Here is a 17,388-nt window from a genome sequence, read left to right on the forward strand (position 1 = left end):
ATTAGTGAACTGTATCAACACCATCTACGAATTGTTATAAAATGTTAAACAATGGATGATGGAAGACCTCACTATTTCTATGAGAAGTATTGCATGTAGTCACACCATTTACTGGTCGAATGAAATGTGCATGTATAGAACATGCATTAAAAGTTCAGTACATGTCACGCAATATTAGTACCATGGTTACCGCTTGCATCGGTAATATCTATGAGCGGTATGACTGTCCTATGTTTATTTCTTGCAGATGACTTGCAGACGACGTGATCGAGCGAAGCACAATGCTACCAACCACTCTAGTTAGGAACTAGACCATCAGTGAGCATAGACCTCAAGGGGAGGGGACTGATTGCGTGTGATGTTTAATTATTCTTTTCGTTGCTATGGTAATCAACAAGTTACGTGATGTTTAATTATTCTTTTCGTTGCTTGCTATAGTAATAAACAAGTCTCTTTCTGGCAGCTGCTGATCTCCATTAAGGTACGTTCAATGTCGGTATGAATGTTCCTTTTTTTCTATATCCTTCTTTATGAGTGTGTATAAAATAATTCTTTAGTATTTCTCTTCCCTGGACCAGTATGTACCGCTACCTCTGAACCATTTCAACATGTCCGGCTAGTGACAAAACCATTGGTCTGGATTCGTAAGGTCCGGCTATTGACGAAACCATTGGTCTGTGAAGAAGCAGACGTTAGAAGCAGCGCGGCTTCTAACCTCTTGACAAAGCCATTGGTCTGTGAACAAGCAAATGTTCAAAGCTGCGAAGAGGCTTTAGGCCTCTATTTCTTATTAATATTGAATCATAACTGGCGTAATCTAAGCTTTACAACGTTCAGATCCGAAATTACTGCATGGCTAGTGACAAAGTGATTGGTCTGGCTAGGTTAGGTCCGGCTAGTGACAAAATCATAGGTCTGGATTCGTTAGCTCCGGTTAGTGACAAAACCATTGGTCTGTGAAGAAGCAAACATTAGAAGCCGCTGCGGCTTCTAACCTTTTGATAAAGCCATTGGTCTGTGAACGAGCAAATGTTAGACACTGCAAAGTGGCTTTAGGCCTCTATTTCTTATTAATATTCAATCATAAGTTGCACAGCTTTAGGCCTCTATTTCCAATTCATATTAAAGCATAAGTAGCGCAATCTATGCTTTCGACTGTTCAGAATCGTAATTACTGCATCGCTACGTCTCACCTATTTCAACATATTATTTCTCTTTGGTATGTTCATAAATAATCATGGCTGGCGGTGGCATGAATGGACTCTGCCATCGCCTGAAGATTTGCCCTATGAAACGTCACTCCCATAATTCAAGACAGCCAGATATTATTATTCTTATTTATTTCATATGCTTATTCTTTTACATTGCCTCATTCTCTTAGGTCTTTTCATCGTGTAAGTTGGTCATAACTTCTGGCTGTCTTGATTTCTGGGAACGATATTTCATTGGCGTAACCTTCAACCAATGGCAGAGTCCATTCGCCCACCGTCAGCCATGATTACTATGTTATAAATTTGCGTGGATACTAATGAACTTTTACCGAACATGCAGTCCCTGGTATTGAACGTGCAATGCTGGCATTGGCTCTGAATGGTTCTGAATGTAGTTAAAATAGCATGAATTCAGAACTCACTGTTCAGAAGCAGTTCTGAATTTCTGTTGGAACAGCATGTACACTGGCATCAAAAAGTATTGGCACAGACACCTTTCGCATATAATACAATTGCATAAATACCAGGAACATTATATGTATACCATTAACCCTTACTCAATAAAGGACATAATTTGTATATTAAACTATTTTCTAAACACAACATAAACACATGTAATCTATTAAATTAGGGTTTTCTCCTGCTCAAAATACTATTGACACACTGTATGTAGTTTGTTATTGAGCTTTACGGACAGCACCGTGTGTCCCCGATTTGTGCATTTGGAGTTGACAAACAGTTCAGTCACTTGCCTGACACCAGTGTATGGGTCATTCACTTGTCACGGCGAATCCGAAGGCAAAGGAGCATTCCCTGTCATTCCACACAAAGGTGATTTTCTTGCATTCACAGGGTAAATGTTACCGTGAAATTGGTAAAAAACTTTCTTTTACATATTCAAAAGTGTGGGCAATCATCAAGAAGTTTCAGGAGACTGAACAACAGACGTCCAAGAGTTCTTACATGTAGGGAGCATCGAAGCACAGTTCGTCTTGCACTAAAATAGTTCTTTAAAATGTAGGGTTGATTGTATTGACCATACAGTCAAGGTCCAACAAGCAGGTGTCCGACTCATTGGCTGAATGGTCAGCGTACTGGGATTCGGTTCAGAGGCCCCGGGTTCGATTCCCGGTCGGGTCGGGGATTTTAACCTTCATTGATTAATTCCAATGGCCAGGGGGCTGGGTGTTTGTGCTGTCCCCAACATTCCTGCAACTCACAAACCACATATAACACTATCCTCCACCACAATAACACGCAGTTACCTGCACATGGCAGATGCCGCCCACCCTCATCAGAGGGTCTGCCTTACAAGGGCTGCTCTCGGCTAGAAATAGCCACACAAAATTATTATTATCACAAGCAGGTCAGTCCTCAAACTATTAGGAATGTTTTGAATGCAGCTGATATTCATGGGTGATCTCCCAGAAAGAAACAATTTAGGCCTACTTTGGAAGTTAACCGAAGAAAAAACTTCCAGTTTGCCAAAGATTATGTCAATAAATTGATTGAATTTTGGAATTCTGTGATATTTTCTGACGAATCCAGGTTTAACTTGTTTGGATCTGATGAAAATGTAAAAGTGTGGTGCAAACCAAATACAGAGCTCCAATCATAACACGCAGTTACCTGCACATTTAAACATGGGGAAGGAAACATAGTGGTTTGGGAATGCATGGGAACTTCTGGTCTTGGTGACTTGGCAATTATTGAAGGTGTCAGGGATCATCGTAAATATACCAATGTGTTGCAAGTCCACTTATGTAGCAGTGCACAGAAAATGGGTCTTGATGACATCTTTTACTTTTAACAAGACAACGACCCAAAACATACGGCTTTGCGAACGCGGGAGTGGTTACTATACAATGCAACAAGAAGAGTTTTCAATTATAATCTATTAGCTTCATTTCCGTATTGATTGGTATCACACTATGAGTATAATTTAAAAGTCACCACCTTATCAATACATAATTTATTTGCTCCAAAGTTGGTAAATTAGTTCAAGACCGGTTTCGACCCCTAAGGGATCATCTTCAGTTGACATATACGGTATACAAAAAGATATTTACAAAAACATCACATATAAAATATCGATCCTATAGTTAATTCATTGTTGGTGAGTATATTTTAGTTTTTGAAGGTTTATGTGTGAGATTTGTGTGCTCACTATGTCTATATTGTATATAGGTCCTATACTTCTTTACATACAGTGTCAAAATTGTTGCAATCAATATAATTATCTATTTGATGAAAACATTAGCATCTTGCTTACTATGATAGTGTGTACATTCAGAGTACATGCTGTTTTTTACATGTTGTCATATTACAATTTATATTACAAAGTATGAGATAAACTTGTTCTTACATTTGTACACATTAATATAGTGAGATTATTGTAGGGTCTTCAAAAATATATCGTTGTTATTAGGTATATCACTGTATGTCTGCTTTTTTTGAAATGTCAATAGCCTATTTACATTCTTATGTATAAGTTGTGAAGTTTCACTTTTTATAGATCGGTCTAATATAAGAAACATAGAATGGTCTTGTTGATTTGGATTTTTCTTAACTAAAATGGTACGTAGTACCTTGTTAAAATAGATCCTTAATATTAAAATACAAATATGTGGTACTTTCTGTGCTTGTTTTGTATGTAAAAATATGGTTTGCATTTATTGCTACATTTGTTACCTTTTGTAAGTTTATGGCCTAGCATGAAGGTCAGTTGGAAATATTTGAAGTTGGTCTGATGGGAAATGATACAATCCCTTGTTATATTGTTTGTTTCTGCTGCTTGTTCGGTGCAAGTATGGGATGATCTTGTTAAAATGAGCTCTTATAATAAAAATGTTGGTGTATGGTAACTTATTGAATAAAATTTTGCGTTAAAAGTGCTAATTTGTAGTGGTATATATACACATTTTTCAAGCGTAAAATAGGGTTAAATTACGTGATGTAGTATAATATTTGTTGTAATTTTGTAAGTTGTTGCTGTTTGTTGAAGTTATCTTGAACTTCTGTATGTCGTTTAGAACATTATTCTTCTCTTCGAGTATCGTTGCCAGTTAATTAGACGCTATTGTGAAATGGAGTAAGTTTGAAATGTCGTGCGTCTTGATAGGGGGGCACGTTTGTTGGAATGTGGATGGCTTCTATGTGTTGTAAAATGATATATCTGCAAATAGAAATAATAGGTGTTAATATAATGTGTTGTGGATGTGTGGAAAGTAAGTTAAATGTCGTATCACTTACGTTGAATGTTGAGACCGGGTGTTCTGCTCGGCTGCCTGTCGGGATCTGTTGCGTGTTAATCTGGGGCTGTAGTTTGCGGTGGCGGAGGGGAGGTTTGAAGGGATGGTTGGAGCGCTTGTGACGGGAGTAGGGTTGGAGGAGGAGGGGAGGTCTTGGAGCGGTTTATTTGTATGTATGGATTGTTGTTTATTGATTCTTTTTAAGTAATTATCTGCTATGAGGGGAATAACGGCGTGAAAAAGTATATTGTTTTTGTCTGTATTTTCGTTCAAATTAAAAACTGGGTTGATATATTTATCTAGGTTAATGTAGAATTCTTCTAGTATACTGAGCAAGGGGCTTCTTGGATTAGTGTTAAGGATTTGCATGTTGTTATTGATACTTGTAAATTTGTGATTTTGTTCATTAATGTGCTGACCCATAGCTGAAAATGCCTATGTTTGATATCGTTCAAGTGTTCATTATATCGTATTGAAAAACTTCTTCCAGTAAGCCCTACATAGCTGGCTCGGCATTCACTGCATTTTAGGCGATAGACACCTGAATGGTTGTATTTGTTTATGTTGTTAACAGATTTGGAATTGTATAGTATGTTATTGTTACTGCGTGTAGTTTTGTAGGCTATTTTTAGACCTTGTTTTTTAAAGATGTTTGTTATAGAGTGTATGTGGTTACTATTGTAAGTAAATATAGCATATTCTTTTTTATCTTTGACAGTTGTAGTTAGCTTAGTTTTTGGTTGGTTTTTTATTTTGTTGATGATCCGGTTTATCATTTCTCTTTTGTATCCATTTTGTTTAGCTATTTCGTGGATTAAATTCAATTCTTTGTTTAATTCTTTTTTCGTAAGTGGGATATTATATGCTCTGTATATCATGCTATAGTATGCAGCTTTCTTGTGGGTGTATGGGTGGGTGGAATCTATTTTTATTGTGTTCAATGTATGGGTAGTTTTCCTGTATATGTTGTAAGTTAAGTGGTTGTTGTGTCCGGTTATGGATATATTTAGGTAGTTGACGGTGTTGTTGTTTTCAGATTCCATGGTAAATTTTATGTGTGGATCTGTTTTGTTTTGTTGTTCTAGGATTATATTTTCATTAGTATGTCTATTATCCATTATAATGAATACATTGTCAACAAATCTGCACCAAAGGGTAATATTTTCTATTTTTTGGATTTCTTGATGTTCTAGGTAGTCCATGTATATTTCGGCTATTATGCCTGATATTGGTGATCCCATAGGTAATCCTTTTTGATGGTATATGGTATTGTGAAATTTGAAGTAACTGTTATTGATGGCAAAGTGTAATAATTTTATAAATTCATTTATTTCTAACTTGCTTAACTTGCTATGGTTTTTAAGGTTGGATTCTATAATTGATATGGTTTTTTGTGTAGGTATATTAGGATACATGTTTTTTATGTCATATGTTGCTAGTTTGTAGTATTGTTCTATTTTTAAGTTTTGGGTAATACTGCAATATTCTATTGAGTTTTTTATGGTTTTATTTGCTTGAAAAACATAATGTTTTTTAAGGAATTTTTGTATGAATTTTGATAGTTTGTAGGTAGGACTTGGTCTGTAGTTTATGATGGGTCTCATGGGAATATTATATTTGTGGACTTTTGGATAAGCTTTAGCAGTAGGTATTCCAGGGTTCATTGTGATTAATTTTGTAGTTTCTTGTTCATTTAAAAGGAAGTTAGTGTTTTTCAATAGGGTTTTTAAGTTCTTTTGGATACTATTGGTTGGGTCTTTGGTCTTAATTTGAAAGGTTTCATCTTGGAAGCAGGTTTTTGTTTTTGCTATATATTCTTCTTTATCCATAATGACTGTTGTGTTTCCTTTGTCTGCTTTAGTTATTAGTAAGTTATTTTGGTGAATTTTGTTCTTAAGTTCCGTGTTTGATTTATAATATCTTGTTTGTAAGTTTCTTGTTTGATTTTATTAATGTATTGTGGTCAAGTTTTTTTTGATTTCACATCTAATTTCATTTTCACTTTACAATGGCGAAAAATGAAAGTATCCTCCTATTCAAGACATCATAAATTCCGTCATTAGACGGAGTAAACAAGTTCAGACATGTTTCGGCTCGTTTGAGCCATCTTCAGTGAAAAAATCAGGGGGGTTGGAATAATTTACATAATATGAGTTGAAAAAATGCTAAAAAACATAATGAAAGCGCAAATGAAAAAACAAACAAAAGAGAGCCTAGACGGAAACAAAATTAGCACAAATATACAATATTTACATCAATATGCAGAGCAAAAAACAACTTATTGCGACAAAATTCAGTGAAACAGGTGTTAATTTGAATTAATAATTGATACTAAAAACTGCATTAACCTAAGAAACAAGGGAATGAGAAAACAAATGATGCAGATGGAAATGAATAATAGTAGCACATGGTGAGGTTGTGGACCTCATAGTTTACAAATTATTGGTTTATAAAATTGACAAAACAGTTTGAAATCGCTGTCAAAATCATCCTAGTGGAAACCCATCACATCAAATTGGTCAGGAGGAGAGCGGGAGCAAACATTTTGAGAGAAACCAAGCCTGAATTAACCTGCAGGCGAAAAGCCTGTGATAAGGAGAAAAAAAAAACACCATGAAATTTAAGGCTTTAGAAATAGCAGCATTCTCAATATCTTCTCAATCTAGCGGTCCCTTTCTTCATTATTGTTTCATAATGTTGGCTGGTGTTTTGCCATATTATAGAGGGGTCGGAAGGGCCGCATATAAAAATATGAGAAGCCGTGTTAGGTAGAAGACAGATGCATATTAAATTGTAGTAATCTAGTGGAAACCGTCAATGAAGTTCTAATCTGTAATGGAAAAAATGAGGTTGTATGAGACGGTTTCCACTAGATTACTACAATTTACTATGCATCTGTCTTCTACCTAACACAGCTTCTCATATTTTTATATGCGGCCCTTCCGACCCCTCTATAATAAGGCAAAACACCAGCCAATATTATGAAACAATAATGAAGAAAGGGACCGCTAGATTGAGAAGATATTGAGAATGCTGCTATTTCTAAAGCCTTAAATTTCATGGTGGGTTTTTTTTTTTTCCCCCTTATCAGAGGCTTTTTGCCTGCAGGTTAATTCAGGCTTGGTTTCTCTCAAAATGTTTGCTCCCGCTCTCCTCCTGACCAATTTGATGTGATGGGTTTCAACTAGGATGATTTTGACAGTGATTTCAAACTGTTTTGTCATTTTTATAAACCAATAATTTGTAAACTATGAGGTCCACAACCTCACCATGTGCTACTATTATTCATTTCTATCTGCATCATTTGTTTTCTCATTCCCTTGTTTCTTAGGTTAACGCAGTTTTTAGTATCAATTATTATTTCAAATTAACACCTGTTTCACTGAATTTTGTCGCAATAAGTTGTTTTTTGCTCTGCATATTGATGTAAATATTGTATATTTGTGCTAATTTTGTTTCCGTCTAGGCTCTCTTTTGTTTGTTTTTTCATTTGCGCTTTCATTATGTTTTTTAGCATTTTTTCAACTCATATTATGTAAATTATTCCAACCCCCCTGATTTTTTCACTGAAGATGGCTCGAACGAGCCGAAACATGTCTGAACTTGTTTACTCCGTCCAATGACGGAATTTATGATGTATTGAATAGGAGGATACTTTCATTTTTTGCAATTGTAAAGTGAAAACCGTCAATACGGAATGATTCTAATATCTTGTAATTTCATTTTGTTGTTCTTGAGGTATTTTGTTTACGGCATTTTCAGTTTCAGTAATGATAGTGGTAATGTTTTCAAATATTGAGTTATTTTTCCAATTATGTTTAGGTCCCTTGCTCAGTATGGTGGATTCTACTTCATTGAATACTGTGTTAGTTCGATTTTTGACTGGTGGATGAAATTCATGTTTGTTGTTTTCGGTGGGTGTGGTCATATATTGTCTATTTTGTGTGTAGTTGCGTGTATGTTGAGTTTGTGATAGTTTTAATGCGTTAAGACTTAAACAACAACACCGTAAACTACCTAGATATATCCATAACCAGACACAACAACCACTTAACTTACAACATATACAGGAAACCTACCCATACATTGAACATAATAAAAATAGATTCCACCCACCCATACACCCACAAGAAAGCTGCATACTATAGCATGATATACAGAGCATATAATATCCCACTTACGAAAAAAGATTTAAACAAAGAATTGAATTTAATCCACGAAATAGCTAAACAAAACGGATACAAAAGAGAAATGATAAACCTGATCATCAACAAAATAAAATACCAACCAAAAACTAAGCTAAATAGAACTGTCAAAGACAAAAAAGAATATGCTTTATTTACTTACAATAGTAACCACATACACTCTATAACAAACATCTTTAAAAAACAAGGTCTAAAAATAGCCTACAAAACTACACGCAGTAACAATAACATACTATACAATTCCAAATCTGTTAACAACATAAACAAATACAACCATTCAGGTGTCTATCGCCTAAAATGCAGTGAATGCCGAGCCAGCTATGTAGGGCTTACTGGAAGAAGTTTTTCAATACGATATAATGAACACGTGAACGATATCAAACATAGGCATTTTCAGCTATGGGTCAGCACATTAATGAACAAAATCACAAATTTACAAGTATCAATAACAACATGCAAATCCTTAACACTAATCCAAAAAGCCCCTTGCTCAGTATACTAGAAGAATTCTACATTAACCTAGATAAATATATCAACCCAGTTTTCAATTTGAACGAAAATACAGACAAAAACAACATACTTTTTCACGCCGTTATTCCCCTCCTAGCAGATAATTACTTAAAAAGAATCAATAAACAACAATCCATACATACAAATAAACCGCTCCAAGACCTCCCCTCCCCTCCTCCTCCAACCCTACTCCCATCACAAGCGCTCCAACCATCCCTTCAAACCTCCCCTCCGCCACCGCAAACTACAGCCCCAGAATAACACGCAACAGATCCCGACAGGCAGCCGAGGAGAACACCCGGTCTCAACATTCAATGTAAGTGATACGACATTTAACTTACTTTCCACACATCCACAACACATTATATTAACACCTATTATTTCTATTTGCAGATATATCATTTTACAACACATAGAAGCCATCCACATTCCAACAAACGTGCCCCCCTATCAAGACGCACGACATTTCAAACTTACTCCATTTCACAATAGTGTCTAATTAACTGGCAACGATACACGAAGAGAAGAATAATGTTCTAAACGACATACAGAACTTCAAGATAACTTCAACAAACAGCAACATCTTACAAAATTACAACAAATATTATACTACATCACGTAATTTAACCCTATTTTACGCTTGAAAAATGTGTATATATACCACTACAAATTAGCACTTTTAACGCAAAATTTTATTCAATAAGTTACCATACACCAACATTTTTATTATAAGAGCTCATTTTAACAAGATCATCCCATACTTGCACCAAACAAGCAGCAGAAACAAACAATATAACAAGGGATTGTATCATTTCCCATCAGACCAACTTCAAATATTTCCAACTGACCTTCATGCTAGGCCATAAACTTACAAAAGGTAACAAATGTAGCAATAAATGCAAACCATATTTTTACATACAAAACAAGCACAGAAAGTACCACATATTTGTATTTTAATATTAAGGATCTATTTTAACAAGGTACTACGTACCATTTTAGTTAAGAAAAATCCAAATCAACAAGACCATTCTATGTTTCTTATATTAGACCGATCTATAAAAAGTGAAACTTCACAACTTATACATAAGAATGTAAATAGGCTATTGACATTTCAAAAAAAGCAGACATACAGTGATATACCTAATAACAACGATATATTTTTGAAGACCCTACAATAATCTCACTATATTAATGTGTACAAATGTAAGAACAAGTTTATCTCATACTTTGTAATATAAATTGTAATATGACAACATGTAAAAAACAGCATGTACTCTGAATGTACACACTATCATAGTAAGCAAGATGCTAATGTTTTCATCAAATAGATAATTATATTGATTGCAACAATTTTGACACTGTATGTAAAGAAGTATAGGACCTATATACAATATAGACATAGTGAGCACACAAATCTCACACATAAACCTTCAAAAACTAAAATATACTCACCAACAATGAATTAACTATAGGATCGATATTTTATATGTGATGTTTTTGTAAATATCTTTTTGTATACCGTATATGTCAAATGAAGATGATCCCTTAGGGGTCGAAACCGGTCTTGAACTAATTTACCAACTTTGGAGTAAATAATTTATGTATTATAATCACAGCAATAGAACCAGCTTTTGGGTGGTTAGGCCGTGTGCATTATGCAGAGTTTCGTCCAGACGTGCCAAGGTGGTGACTTTTAAATTATACTCATAGTAAGAGTTTTCAATCCACACAGAACCCTGATCTTAAACCAATAGGGCATCTTTGGAATCACTTGCAGGCAAACTTTGAAAATGTCGCTTTACAGGAAAGTGTGAGTTTCAGAGGGTGTTGTAGGATGAACGGTGTAGATCTACACATCAAAAAAGTATTGGCGCACCTATACACAAATGAAATTAAAGTCTATGTAATTCACGTAACTGAAGTCTAGTAGCCTGTGTACATACCGTTGGCACCGATGACAGTTTGTAGACATCTTGGCATGGAGGGAACCATATTGCGAGTTATCTCTCCGGATGTGTAGAGCAACTGATTTTATTTTGTACAAACATACATACATACATACATACATATATTATCATTATAGACCGTTATGCCTTTCAGCGTTCAGTCTGCAAGACTCTTATCTTCAAATTGTTAGAAACCGAGTCTAACCATCCTCATCTTGGTCTACCTCTACTTCTCTTACCCTCAATAGCAGAGTCCATTATTCTCCTAGGTAACCTATCCTCCTCCATTCGCCTCACATGACCCCACCACCGAAGCCAGTTTATGCGTACAGCTTCATCCATCGAGTTTATTCCTAAATTAGCCTTTATCTCCTCATTCTGAGTACCATCCTGCCATTGTTCCCACCTGTTTGTACCAGCAATCATTCTTGCTACTTTCATGTCTGTTACTTCTAACTTATGAATAAGATATCCTGAGCCCACCCAGCTTTCGCTCCCATAAAGCAAAGTTGGTCTGAAAACAGACTGATGAAAAGATAGTTTTGTCTGGGAGCTTACTTCCTTCTTAGAGAATACTATCGATCGCAACTGCGAGCTCACTGCATTAGCTTTATGACGCCTTGATTCGATCTCACTTACTATGTTACCATCCTGGGAGAACACACAACCTAAATACTTCAAATTATTGACCTGCTCCAGCTTTGTATCACAAATCTGACATTCAATTCTGTTGAATTTCTTACCTACTGACATCAATTTAGTCTTCGAGAGGCTAATTTTCACACCATACTCATTGCACCTATTTTCAAGTTCCAAGATATTAGACTGCAGGCTTTCGGCACAATCTGCCATTAAGACCAAGTCATCAGCATAGGCCAGACTGCTTATTACATTTCCACCTAACTGAATTCCTCCCTGCCATTTTATTCCTTTCAGCAGGTGATCCATGTAAACTATGAACAGTAAAAGTGAAAGATTACAGCCTTGTCTAACCCCTGTAAGTACCCTGAACCAAGAACTCATTCTACCATCAATTCTCACTGAAGAACAACTGTCAACATAAATACCTTTGATTGATTTTAATAATCTACCTTTAATTCCATAGTCCCCCCTGTATGGCGAACATCTTTTCCCTTGGTACCCTGTCATATGCTTTCTCTAGATCTACGAAACATAAACACAACTGCCTATTCCTCTCGTAGCATTTTTCAATTACCTGGTGCATACTGAAAATCTGATCCTGACAGCCCCTCTGTGGACTGAAACCACACTGGGTTTCATCCAACTTCCTCTCAACGACTGATCGCACCCTCCCCTCCAAGATGCCAGTGAATACTTTGCCTGGTATACTAATCAATGAGATACCTCGATAGTTGTTGCAATCCTTTCTGTTCCCTTGCTTATAGATAGGTGCAATTACTGCTTTTGTCCAATCTGAAGGTACCTTACCAACACTCCATGCTAATTTTACTACTCTATGAAGCCATTTCATCCCCGCCTTCCCACTATACTTGCCAATTTCAGGTCTAATTTCATCTATTCCTGCTGCTTTATGACAATGGAATTCATTAACCATCCTTTCCACTTCCTCAAGCATAATTTCACCAACATCATTTTCCTTTTCCCCATGAGCTTGGCTGTTTGCAACACCACCAGGATGATTTCCTTTTACAATGAGAAGATGTTCAAAATATTCCCTCCACCTCTCCAGTGATTCCCTGGGATCTATTATGAGTTCACCTGAATTACTCAAAACACTGTTCATTTCCTTTTTCCCTCCTTTCCTAAGATTCTTTATAACTGTCCAGAAAGGTTTCCCTGCTGCTTGACCTAGCCTTTCCAGGTTGTTACCAAAATCTTCCCATGACTTCTTTTTGGATTCAACAACTATTTGTTTCGCTCTGTTTCTTTCATCTACGTACAAATCCCTGTCTGCCTCGGCCCTTGTTTGGAGCCATTTCTGATAAGCCTTCCTTTTACGTTTACAAGCTGCTCTCACTTCATCATTCCACCAAGATGTTCACCTTTTACCATCTTTACACACAGTTGTTCCTAGGCATTCCCTTGCTGTTTCTACTACAGCATCCCTGAATGCCACCCATTTACTTTCCATATCCTGAACCTGCTTACTGTCTACTGTTTGAAACTTCTCACTAATCACATTCATGTACTTCTGTCTAATTTTCTCGTCCTGGAGATTTTCTACCCTTATTCGTTTGTAGACAGATTTCACTTTCTCTACCCTAGGCCTAGAGATACTTAGTTCACTACAGATCAGATAGTGATCTGTATCATCGAAAAATCCACGGAAAACTCATACATTCCTAACAGATTTCCTGAATTCAAAGTCTGTTAAGATATAGTCTATTATGGGTCTGGTACCCCTAGCCTCCCATGTGTAGCGGTGAATAGCCTTATGCTTGAAGAATGTATTCATAACAGCTAAACCCATACTAGCACAGAAGTCCAGCAAACGGTTCCCATTCCCATTAGCTTCCATATCTTCCCCACATTTAGCAATCACCCTTTCGTATCCTTCAGTTCTATTTCCAACTCTCGCATTAAAATCGCCCTTGGCACTATTCTGTCCATGTTGTTGACCCTGACCACGATGTCACTCAATGCTTCATAAAACTTGTCAACTTCATCCTCATCTGCACCCTCACATAGTGAATACACAGACACAATTCTAGTCCTAATTCCTCCAACTGACAAATCTACCCACATCATTCACTCATTGATGTGCCTAACAGAAACTATGTTGTGTGCAATGGTATTCCTGATTAACAGCCCTACCCCAGACTCTGCCCTTCCCTTTCTAACACCCGTCAAGTACACTTTACACTCTCCTATCTCTTCCTCGTTATCTCCCCTTACCCGAATATCACTTACTCCTAGCACATCCAGATGCATCCTCCCATCGAATTCCATTTCGTTCGCCAAGTTGTTTACAAGGAGTCCCTCGCCTGTCAAATGGGAGTGGGACTCCGTTACTCCCATAGGTCCGAGGCTAGCTTAAAATGTTCTGAGCTCGGTAAATTCATGAAGCAGGATGCTACCCTACTTGCACATAGTCCAAGTGAGGATCTCTCCTCTAACGGGTTATGGACCACCGGTTAATTGTATAGTCCTAGCCGCCTGAGCACAAGGAGGGCCATGACTCAGAATATGTCCAAGATGCCCACTCCCATTCCAAAGCAACTGGTATCCCGATTCTGAGGACCACTTACTAGGCCACTCAGCCTTTGCCCGTGGTTCACGAACTAGGACGTGACTACAGTAACCCACAAACATGAACCTCTTTGTTTTGTAAACATTTATTTTTATTGTGGGAGAACAATTATACTTGAAAAACCTTATATTTACTAATGTACATTTCAATAAATATATCGGTGTTTTGCCATCACCTATATTTGTGTGGAATTTGTACATAATGGTATGTGTGCCAATACATTTTGATGGCAATGTATACCCTCCTCAGTCCCGAGAGGAAATGAAGTTTGTTACAAGTTTGTTTTTTGCATCCTGAATTCAGTTAGCTATCAAATAACACGTGAAAAGTAATACTTTTCTTTCATCATAGATCTTTCATTACATAACTAAGTGTCCAGCAGGCTGGACACTGGGACTTAATTGTTGTAAACAATGAGAAAAAAGTGAACATAAGTTACGATTCTAACTATCGAGCATCAGTTGTTTTCACACCTTATGCATCTGTTGTTAACAATGTAACATTCAGTTGTGAAACTGGAGGAAAAACTGCTTCTCACTCGAAATACACAGAAATACATTACACTTAACACACTTGAATTTCGTTTCAGATTTACAGTCCTTGTTTGGACATCTTAGCCATTTGTTTTTTGTCATTAATTTTGCAGAGAGGTAAATGGTTATTTTCTGATTTTCTTACGTCGTCGTTGGGAATTAGAGCTGGGGAATTTTTCTTCCTTGGTGGTTCAGGGCTCTTATCGTCCTCATCAGAAGAATGAATTGTCTGTCTTCTAGAAGTAGCAGCAAAGCTGAGTGATGCTCCAATGTAGATCTTGAACTCCGGGAGATCCTAAATTCTTTACATCTGTGACCAAGTTGAAGTATCTGTCGCATTTCTCGCAGTGAACTACATGTTCACTTGGAGTTCTATCTTACACCAGTTTCACTACAACTGACCTTCCAACCCAAATAAGTGGAAGGCTTGCTATTAGGCCCCATTTTGGCTCCTTGATAGACGGAAAGGTCCAGTACCAGTCCATGTGGTATTGCAAGAGCAAAATTTTTAATACCAATTGGATTTGGTTGTTTTTTTACAAACTGTCTCCGTGACGCAGTTCTAGTAAATGGAATCATCTGCTCATCTACTGACAGACTGCTTGAAACCGGATGAGTCAAGCACTTTCTGCGAACAGTATCAAGTATCGGCTGTACCTTCCATCATTTATTTTCCTCTTTTTCTTCATCTGAAACTCCTAAATTGTCCACAAAATGCAACTAATTCCTCAATTTGAACATGCTGTCTGTGGAAAGGACAGCCACTGCAGGCACCCTTAATCCCTGACGATAGTACATCCGAAATCTGGGGAATTTCATGCACCCTGTAATCATATGTGCCCTCCACAAGTTGCTTAATTTTCTTCGTAATTGTCTCAAGTGGTTTGTGATTATCCTGCGAGGCTCTGATACTAGTTTGTTCAGCTACAATCTTCCATATTTCAACAGAAAAATACTGCTCGAAGTACCTTAGTAGTATCTGTAGTTCCCTCCCTTCCTCAGACCACTCTTTCTCAGGTAGATCCTTCACTTTGTCAGCAAATTGCTGCCTCTTCCATTTCATATCCTTTGCTTGGTAGACTATTGTGCAGGGGATATGCATATCTTCAAATTCATCTGGCTCTGGTGATGGATCAGAATTTTCTTCGGAAGAAACCACGCCCCACGTCATAAACATCATCATCTGATATATCGTCAATGTTACTGCCCTCTTCCCAATAGAGTGAATATGTCCTCATGTGTGGTAGGTTTTCTGTAAACTAAACATAATAGAATTATTATTATTATTATTATTATTATTATTATTATTATTATAACACACAGTACAAAAATAATGAATCAACCTATAATTTTGGATATATTCTATTTCAATGCAACAAACATTCGGACTGAAGTGAGTTAAGATCTCACTTTGCAAAGACGTCATATTCTCCCACCAATAAGCTGAGATACAGAACAGAGACCTGATGTCCAGCCGGCTGGACTTACTAAGAAACACAGGATTAAGCAAATAAATTATCTAGGTACGTTATGCTATATTATATAGAGAGCTTCTCCATTACATATACAAATAATTTCAATTCATAAATATACAATAATTAGTAAATTATTTCTCTACTGACCCTTATTTCATTAGGAAGTCTTCCTACCCATCTCAGCTATAGACAACATGATGGCTGAACACTAATAGCCGACTTCAGAAGCATAAAATCAAAATTTAAAAACCCAAAACGTAAAAGGTACATATGCAGCATACTGGACATCAGGATTTAGAGAGTGTAAAACGGTATTTCTAGCATTTACAGCTGTATATATGTGTGTCCAGCCGGCTGGACATCTGGACTGAGGAGGATACTACTGCGCATGCATGAGAAGGCTAGTCAGAGTCAATTCCGTACCATGTTGGAAAAAAATTGCATGTACTATCACTAAGAATTATAGCTGAGATATATTTAATGTAGACAGCTTACAGTCGGCTGAAAAACAGAATTATCTGCCGCTGACCTTTTATGTTTAAATACGAACCGAACAATAGAGCTTACCTTATTACCTACGATATAAAGTACCTTATCGAGACGTACAAGACTGAGACTCCTTTGGACACGGTGTAAAACGTACGGAACTGCAATTACCTGATGTAGAAAATCATAAGTGAAACAGCATAATCCACAGAATAAACCTGCACAGGGCAGTCGCAATATGTCCGAAATGCACAGTGCAAAACAAATTAATTCGACATAATATAACGACAAGCCAACCACTTCGAAAGTAAACCGGAAAGAGTGAATAGGGCGCCTCACGAATGTACAGTCCCTGGCCAGATTATTAGGCCACCTCCAAGAAAAGATGTTAAATACACAGTATGCTTTTAGTTTCCATATTTCTTGTCAAGCTCATGGTCATTTAACACTTGGAATACATCACTCACTTATTGTTGGCCAATAATATGTAATCGTGACTGTTGACCAGTTCTTAAACTGCCAATAATGTAACAAAACGA

The 17,388-nt window shown here is 36.8% G+C and overlaps 2 protein-coding genes across 2 annotated transcripts in view; one reads left to right on the forward strand and one right to left on the reverse strand.

Annotated features, from left to right (window-relative positions):
- The window catches only part of LOC136882153 (zinc finger protein 480-like), a 297,571-nt gene extending 297,261 nt beyond the window's left edge, over positions 1-310 (forward strand). The window contains exon 6 of the mRNA XM_068229479.1: positions 248-310. Coding sequence (XP_068085580.1) covers positions 248-267 — 20 coding nt within the window. The 3' untranslated portion in view covers positions 268-310. The remainder of the gene's footprint in view (positions 1-247) is intronic.
- The window catches only part of LOC136882154 (uncharacterized), a 60,791-nt gene extending 43,712 nt beyond the window's left edge, over positions 1-17,079 (reverse strand). Inside the window, exon 1 of the mRNA XM_067154702.2 lies at positions 16,931-17,079. The gene's annotated coding sequence lies outside the window, so the exon portion shown is untranslated. The remainder of the gene's footprint in view (positions 1-16,930) is intronic.
- Between the last annotated feature and the right edge of the window lie 309 nt (positions 17,080-17,388).

This window comes from Anabrus simplex, chromosome 10 (genome assembly GCF_040414725.1).
Source record: "Anabrus simplex isolate iqAnaSimp1 chromosome 10, ASM4041472v1, whole genome shotgun sequence".
In the NCBI taxonomy this organism is placed as follows: domain Eukaryota; kingdom Metazoa; phylum Arthropoda; class Insecta; order Orthoptera; family Tettigoniidae; genus Anabrus; species Anabrus simplex.